Raw genomic sequence first — 8,939 nt, forward strand, 5'->3', positions numbered from 1 at the left:
TTTCTTTTTTTAATTCATTATATGCCCTTTATACGAGAGCTCCAGCAGCAAAAGGTGTAGCCACCATCAGCAACCCAGCCTCGCCCAACTGCCCCACGCATAAATTATGCAAAACTTCATAAAGATTAGGCTTAGAGAAATTAAAATATGCGTATGATGGTCGTAGTACTAGCTAGATGCAAATTACGTTTAACATCCTTTAAGTCTGCCACAGGGATTCGCTCAGAATTTACAATTTGGAGCTGATCTAAAAATGAAAATTACCAAATGCTAGTAAATTAACGTCGGTCTCTGGTTTAGCCTGCTTTGCTTTAAGCTCTCTGTCTATTTAAAATGCATAAGGATATTATGTCGTTTTCGGATATTACGTATATTTGCAGAGGGTGGACTATAATGAGAATATGGTAAAATAATGATGAATGATGGGCTTATTAATTTTCCAAATATTCTTTGTGGAAGCTAAATAGCTTAAAAAGTAACAAGTTTTTCAAATTTATTCCTGATTTCAAAAACTTAAACCATAAAATATATGTATCTATGATATATAAGTTAAACCTAAGCCATATAGGCATTTATTTTAACTCTAACTGCAATTCGCAACATTGTTTTGAAGTTTTCCAACACTGGCATCGGAAAGGCTTTCAGTGCAACACAATAGCTGGCTTTAACTGCAGTTTTCACTGTTTTCGACACAGGCAAGGACACTCAGCTGGCATTTAATGAGCTTATCGACCTCTGTTCTCGTACTTCGTTCACAACTTTTACCGTTACAATTAACAATAGCATCAGAATGGAGCGCACGTAGCGGTAGTCTGAGAACTTGAAGTGAGCTCAGTTGGGTCAATTTGCATGAAATGCCGAAGGTAACAGACAGGTAAATATTGGGCTAGGCCAGTTGGAAGAGAGCAAGTAATAAACGAAATTTAATTACAACTACATATTAGTTAACTGCATAAACAAGAGACAGGAGACAAGTACGAAAAGCAACAACAAACAATCAATGTTTGTTGTAAATTTGTGCAGACAGCCAAATTGGTTGGCCTGGCTGCTAGGATACCGTCAGTCAGTGGTGCTATAGAAGGTGGAAGAAGAAGAAGAGGAATTCTTACGGCTCGTGGTGGTATTTTACGTTCAGGTCCATATCTGCAACTGCTGTCAGTCGGGTTGCCGGCTGACAAACTTGGCCAATTTTATGCTGCTGCTGCTGCTGGGAAGCCCACAAAAACTGACGTTTATTACTGGCTCGGCTCTGTGGACCCAGCCAGGGCCATAAATTATTAAATTTTAACAAGTTTTTATGCTACGAACTACTGCCATGCCATGCCGAGCTATGCCTTGTCTTGTCTCTTGTCGCCTGTCTGTACTCTCTCTCTCTCTCTCTTTGTCTCTGTCTCTCCCTGTCGGCTTCTTGGCATCTTTGCGTCTTGGACGCAAATCGAGCAACTTGGCTTAGTTTGTCAGCACTTGGCCAGTACGTGACCCAGCGACCCACGAGGCAGCAGCAGCAGCAGCAGCAGCAGCAGACAGGACCCTTTTCCATGGCACGCTCGCGTCTATCCCTAATCATATTATTAATAGCAAATTATGAACAGGGAACAACACGAGTCGAGGCACTTTAACTGTTGTTTACAGTGAAAACTTTAAGCCAACAACGTCATCTATTCATATATTTATAAATACTACATTTTATTTGTTGTTTGAGAAAAATAATCAAAATAAACTTGAAACAGCTTAAAACAATTTTCGTTTATGCAATTTTCGAACAAACTGAAAACAACTTTTGATGACACGAACACAAACACACACACAGCCAAAGCTGAAAATTGTTCCGCCGGCAAAAAGTTAAATTTGCAACTTTTCTGTTTGGCCAAAAGAAAACTTTCCACTTTTGTTCAGCTCGGCTATCAGCAGAAACTACCTGTGGAGTGAATCTAATTTGGCTTGTTTTCACATTTAACTAGAAGCCAGTTACCGTTATGCCGCACACGTGGCTACCAAAACTTTTCACCAACTGTTCATAAAAATAGTAGTCAAGCTACGTAAACATTTTGCTCGGCAAACGCCTTAAACAAAGACTCAACTCTTGTTTCCCAAACTGTGCTCATTAGAACTTCTTAATATTGCAGTTAATTTGAACGGAATACAATTTTACAATAAATATAAAAATGTAAATAATGAGTAAAATTGTTCATGCAATTTTTATTTTGTATTTTAGTTTACTTTTCAAATACAATAAAGAATAAAAGAGTGGAATAAATTATGTTACAAAATTTAATTTTTAATACAAGATGATTTGGGTTTTTGATTCTGGGAATCATCTATTAATATAATATAATATGTACTAAAATATTTAAGAATATTATACTCATATCAGTTTCAGCCTCAGCCTCAACCTCAGCCTCAGCCTTGAGCCTCCGCTTCGGCCTCGAACTTCAGCTGCAGCCTCGAAACTCAGCTGTAGCCTCGAACCTCAGCTGCAGCCTCGAACTTCAGCTGCAGCCTCGAGCCTCAGCTTCAGTCCTAACCTCAGCCTCATTGTCAGTCCCAGCCTCAGCCTCGAGCCTCATAGGTCAGCCTCACCATCAGTCGCAGCCTCAGCCTCAAGCCTCAAAACTCAGGCTCAGCCTTAACTTCAGCCTCAGCCTCAGTCCCAGTTCCAGCTTCAGTCTCAGCCTGAACATCATCTCAGCCTCAGCCTCAGCCTCGAGCCTCAACTTCAACCTCTACCTCAGCCTCAGCCTCAGCCTCAGTTCCAGCTTCATCTTCACACTGGAGCCTCAGCCTCCAGCCTCAAGCCCTTAGTAGGATTATCTTTACTTCAGTCATTCACTCTCTCTGTCCCTCTCTCTCTCTCTCTTGTTAATTACCTTTCACTCTGATATATCAGCTAATCTATTAGAAAACAGCTCATATTAAACAAAAATTTGCTTCGCTATGAAATTTTGACTGTTGACCTTTAATTAATTTCAAAAATACACAACTTTCATCTAATGGCCTATTACCATCATGCGATATACAAGTTACCGAACAGTTAGAAAAGAACTCTACTTTTTCCCCTCCGAAATAAACTTGCAGACCGCATCAGTGACCTCCGAGCACTTGGAGCTGCCGCCCAGCTCTGTGGTGCGTATGTCTGTCTCCTTGTAGACCCGCTCGACCGCACAGCGAATGGTGTCCGCATATGAGTCCAGTTTGAGGTGCCTTAGCATCAGCGTGGCGGAGAGCAGCATGCCCGTGGGATTGATCAGATTCATGCCAGCGATGTCGCGGGTGGGCTTCAGCAGAGTGTCGTAGAGCAGGCCATTCTTGCTCACATAGAAGCTGGGGCAGAGCGCCTTGCCGCCCATAATGCTGGAGGCCATCACGACAAGGACATCGCCGTACATGCTGGACGAGACGAGCACATCGTTCTGGTCGGGCTGCATGACCAGGTTGAGGCAGGTGGTATCCATATAGCGCTCCTCGAACTTCACCTTCTCCAGGTGCTTGTGGGCCTCGGTGCGCATCGAGCTGAGAAAGTTGCCATCCGTCAGCTTCATAATGTTCGCCTTGTGTGCCACCGTGATCTTCTTGCGTTTGTGCTTCAGCGCATACTGAAATACGTAACGGGCGATGCGATCGGAGCCGGCGGATGTGCTCACCTTGATGGACTGCAAGATTCCTGGAACAACGCTGTGCTCGATGCCCGAGTACTCTCCCTCCATCACATCGCGTATGACGACACAGTCCAGCGCGCCGTAGCGCGACTTGTGACCCTCCAGGTTCCGGCAGAGGGTCACATAGGCATACAGACCGAACGCCTTCCACAGATGCTTTAGGTCTCTGGTGTCGATGGGCCCCTTGATGCCCACCTTGTTGCGTCTCAGGGACTCCAACAGCTGCGGATTCAGTTTGCCATTCTCCATGTAACAGTCAACGATATCCCAGTCCACTGGCACGTCCGTAACCTTGAACACCTGCTTCAGAGCCGAGATCAGCTCACTGCCCACGCCGTCGCCTTCCAGCAGCGTCACCTTCTTTCGCTCCTTGCCGCCGCCCTTGCCATCGTCCTTGCATCCCTCCTTGTCCTTCTCCTTCTTTTCTAGATCATCCTTTTTGCACTTCTCGTCCTTCTTGATGGAGTCCTTGCACGTGCCAGCTGCCTTCAGCTCAGCACACTTCTTCGACTCCTTGCAGCCCTTATTACTGCAGAACCGCAGCAATTGTTTCGAAGTTCGGCTAACCTGACGAAAGCATCGTATAGAACACATTTTAAAATTTTGTTTAATTTCTCAAATGACAGCCAATAAATATCTGAAAATCATATTACAATGCTTTTCAGGGCTGTAACCTCACAACATTTTCATGATGATCATGATCTGTATCCAAAAGTGATGTGCATGACTCCTTCCATAATAATATCAGCTGCATTATATGGATATACATATATATTTATTTTATACATATGTATATTCATTTCAATTATTGTAAATATTTCACAAATAAATCATTTGGATTCTAGGTATTTTTGGAAGCAAAATAGATGGCTGAAACTCTTGTCAAAAATATAGAAATAAATGTATTTAAAGTTTCCATTAAAATATAAATAAAGCTCCCTCAACAGAAATAATAAATAAATATCAATACGTATTTGTATATAAATAATTAAAAAAAAAGAAAAAGAAATAAATTGTATACTACTACTAATACTACTTTAACTACTACTAACTACTGTTACTACTACTAATACTACTTTAGTACTACTAACTACTGTTACTACTACTAATACTACTTTTACTACTAATAATACTACTTTTACTGCTACTCATACTACTTTAACTACTACTAACTACTTTAGTACTACTAACTACTGTTACTACTACTAATACTACTTTTACTACTACTAATACTGCTTTTACTACTACTAATACTACTTTTACTACTACTAATACTACTTTATGTACTACTAATACTACTTTGACTACTACTTATACTGATTTTACTACTACAAATACTACTTTGGCTACTACAACCACTGTTACTACTTCTAGCTAGTGTTACTACTACTACTACTACTACTATTATCTGCCTCTTATTGCTTTTCGATATCTCTATGAGATTCGAAATAGTGTACTCAGATTTAAGTTTATCAATATACATTTTTTAAGAGTAATCAACATATTAATAACATTTCACATATAATTAACCAAAGCAGTATCACTCTTGCTTGGTCAGGCAGATCATATAAGCACATTTTGATATAAACCCAGCATAAGATTTATAAGCTTTGCCTGCAATACCATGTGCTATATTATCTTAAATTTTTGCTTTAAATTCACTTCAATTACATATTAATTCCGAATATCTATGTCTTCTTTTTTTTTTTTTAAGTGCAAATTCCGACAATTCAATATGTCATGGCTTGGCACAGCCCACGTAAAATGCAAATGAAGCCGGCGTCGAGTTGAGTCGCAAATGCTTCTGGCGAGGCGTGTGAATATGACAAATGACATGTCAACAGTTTTATGCCCTCGACTGTACAAGACAAATAGCTGTGGGCGTGGCCGGCATGCTTAACCTTCCAGTGATTTTTCAAACAACAACACAAAGTAAGTGACCAAGTCATTAGCACTGATGACCATTATGAGCAGCCACAGGGCCCATAAATAAGTTAGTGGTCCTCGCTCGGTGCTCTATGGCACCTCAGTATTGGGCCAGTGTACCTGTGCGCACAGGTGTAAACCAGCTGGGTGTGGCACTTAAGTTTATGTTTATTTGATGTGCTCTCATATTAAGTGCTCATAATCACGTGAATGGCACTGCGAACAGTGTTATGAAACGCGTCATTATTTTAATATTTTACTTTAAATGAGATTGTATTTAGTTTAGAATCAGTTCAATATGTACCTCCAAACTTTTTGGAAGAGGGCATGATTACTACTCAATTTAATGATAAAATAATACTGAGTATTTGCATAGCTAAGTTTTAATAACTTTAATAGATAGTTTCCTTCAATCGTGATAACTCTGTCATTCTCTAATTACAATTCTAATGCATTTATTTTCCCAGCTGTTTCTCCTCTTCCAAGTATCCTTAACTATCCTTAAATTGCACTTAGCCAGCTGACTGTCGCTTGTCTACAATTTGTGTCCAGCTCTCTCTACGCACACTTATCAATAGATGTTTCCCCGAAAAACACTCAGATTGACTTGCTGCAAGTTGTTTTGTGAATGTCTCTGACCCTTCGCTTCACGGTTTACTGCCCATATTCTTTTTTATGATCTGCTTCGCCTCTATCGCAGTAAGTTTTCAGCGTTGGCTGCTGCTGCACGGACTCGTTAACCTAACAAAGTACATTTAACCGACAAAGTCGCCAAGTAAAAGTGTGCCAAAATTTCAAAGAAAACGGGAGTTGAACTTTAGAACAAATGTCGCAAACAATGTTGACGATGCGTGGTTATGTAACGGTGTCGCACCATAAATCAATTTGTTTTCCCTTTTGTCCAGCAGAGATAAATAAATAGTTGTCATCTTTGCTGTAATCAATAATAATAATAATACGTTTATCAGCAAGAGGTAGAGCGTTGGAAAAAAGCTGCTACATAACGGTATCGTAGTTGCCCTGCTATGCGATTCTCATAATTTGATGTGAGCTGAATATATTACGTAAGCACTTATATAAAAGTGAAACTAGAGACAGTTGGGTGAATAAAGGAAATAGAAGACATGGGAATAGAAGAGATGGAGAGAACAAGGTAGATAAGTATACAATAATTGTGTTTTTTACTCTTTGCCTTCTCTGCCTTTCACCACTTTTAATCTCTGCGTGTCAAACTTCGCTTTGTTTTGCTCATTCTCTTTTCCTAATTTTCTCTTGTTTCACTTTTAATTAGTCGCGTATATATTCTAACCCTCTCCTAACTACTTTTATTATTTATTTAAATTTACGGGTAAAGGAAAAAACGGTCAAGGCAGGCAAAGGCTCGGATCCTCTCTTGGGCACAATTAGGTTTTTATATCTTTGTGTTTTTAATAGCATGAATTTTTAATTACACTTTAATATTTGCCTATATACCACATATCTTTCTACTTAGCAGCATGGAAAATAAGCTTAGGTTTTTCATAAATTGTGTAGCCACGTGAAAACTGTTTATATCATAGAGCGCTCAGAACATTTCCACATAGCATAGCGATGCACTACTATGAGCCTGCTGAACTAAATGGCATTCAATAGAAGCAAGAGCAGGAGGAATAGCAGCATTCAAGCATAAATCTGAATATAGAAGATAGAATAAGTCTGCATTTGAAGTTAGCTCAAGGTCTATGCATTAATTGCTAACAATTAACAACTTTATGTAGATACTTACAGCTTTTCTATGTGACTTCACAATATACAAGAGAGTACTTTAAGGAGAATTTCATTAGGTGGGGATTACCCTGTTATTATATTATTGATATATTATTGGCACATGTAATACTATTTGCTTGCTTCTGTTATATATGTTGAATATGCATATATTTTAAGATTCTGTGTACGATAAACTAAAAATATACTAAAAAAAAACTAAACTACAAATATAATATATATAATTAACCCATATAATTTATTTAATATTTATTCCTATTTGATGAAATTTGTTAACCTTTCACAGGGCATCGAAAAGTTTCTAAAGTAAACTTTAAGCAGCTGCCAGCTGATTTGTTTGTATAGAGTCGAGTCTGGGGAGCACAGCGAACCCTTTGCCAATCTCTGGGGCAGTAATATAATGTCGGAATATATATATGCATATACATATATTTATATGTAGCTGGCCTTCGATGATGCTCTCCATCAGTTGATACAAAAAATTACTGTTGCATATTTGATTGTCTCGTTCAATATTTGCATATTTTTCCATTTCCTTTTCCTGTTATTCCAGTTTCTTCTGCTTTTTTATTTGACCCTCGTTGCTTTCTTTACCTTTGGCTGGTTTACGCTTGGCTGCCGCTGCTATGGCTGCTGGTGCAGGTCGAGAGACTTCGATTGGAGCCTGGCCTGTCGAGTTATCGACTTCGCTAAGAAAGAAGAAGATCCGTTTGGCCCTCCACATAAATGCAAACAGGACGCGCCCCCTTCCGACAGCCCCTGAATTTGCATTTCTATGGCAGCAGCAGCAGCTGCAGCTTCAGCTGATGGAATGTTGTTCGAATTGTTGCCTTTGCCGTTTATTTTTCCCTTCCGCATTGAGCATTCACGTCATTTCCATGTCGGAGCGTGTGAAACGCTGCAGTTGGTCCGCCTAGGCGCAGCCGTGGCGAATACTTGTCTAAAAACCACGCTTCACCCTCAGCTGGCACTCAAATGGCGCTTGTGACATGAAAATAACAATCAGAAAGTGTGACAATCCCCGCTGCTCCATAGGTAAATACCCTGTAATTGTAATATATATTAATAAAAATTTACATATTTATATAATGCTTAAATTCAGTTTATGTATTGCATTTTTATAGTGTAAACTATATTTTTTTGTATTTATTTTTTTACCAATTTTTTTGTTTATATATTTCTCGAAACTCTTTCTCATAACTTTCGGCTATGTATAGTTCCTTTACATATTTTATTTTTTACATATTACATTTATATTTACATATCTTATTTATCCCGTACATATCTATACAGAAAAATCTGAAATATTTTAGATTTCTCCTTTACGCATTTATTTACAAACACTTATTATTCGCTCTGTGCTTACAGAGTATAAAACAAAGTCCAATACGACTCTCTCTCTCTCTCTCTCTCTTTCTCTCTCTCCCTGCTGACCAATATTTTGTTATTTATAGCAATTTGTACAGCCCTAAGCCGGGTACTAAAAATAAAAACAATAATAGGAAACAAAGGATGCAAATGGTCGCACTCAGTTTGGTTTGTGATATCATTTTTATTTTGTGTTAAGGACCGCAACTGAATGATTAATTACAT

At 39.0% G+C, this 8,939-nt stretch overlaps 1 protein-coding gene across 1 annotated transcript; it reads right to left on the reverse strand.

Annotated features, from left to right (window-relative positions):
* Window positions 1-2,923: 2,923 nt before the first annotated feature.
* Window positions 2,924-4,527, reverse strand: LOC108615070 (putative isocitrate dehydrogenase [NAD] subunit alpha, mitochondrial). Its single transcript, XM_018009305.2, has one exon. The coding sequence runs from the start codon at window positions 4,248-4,250 to the stop codon at window positions 3,045-3,047; it is 1,206 nt and encodes a 401-aa protein (XP_017864794.1). The 5' UTR covers window positions 4,251-4,527; the 3' UTR covers window positions 2,924-3,044.
* Window positions 4,528-8,939: the final 4,412 nt, after the last annotated feature.

This window comes from Drosophila arizonae, chromosome 5 (genome assembly GCF_054131065.1).
Source record: "Drosophila arizonae isolate 15081-1271.41 chromosome 5, UAZ_ARI_1.0, whole genome shotgun sequence".
Taxonomy (NCBI): Eukaryota; Metazoa; Arthropoda; class Insecta; order Diptera; family Drosophilidae; genus Drosophila; species Drosophila arizonae.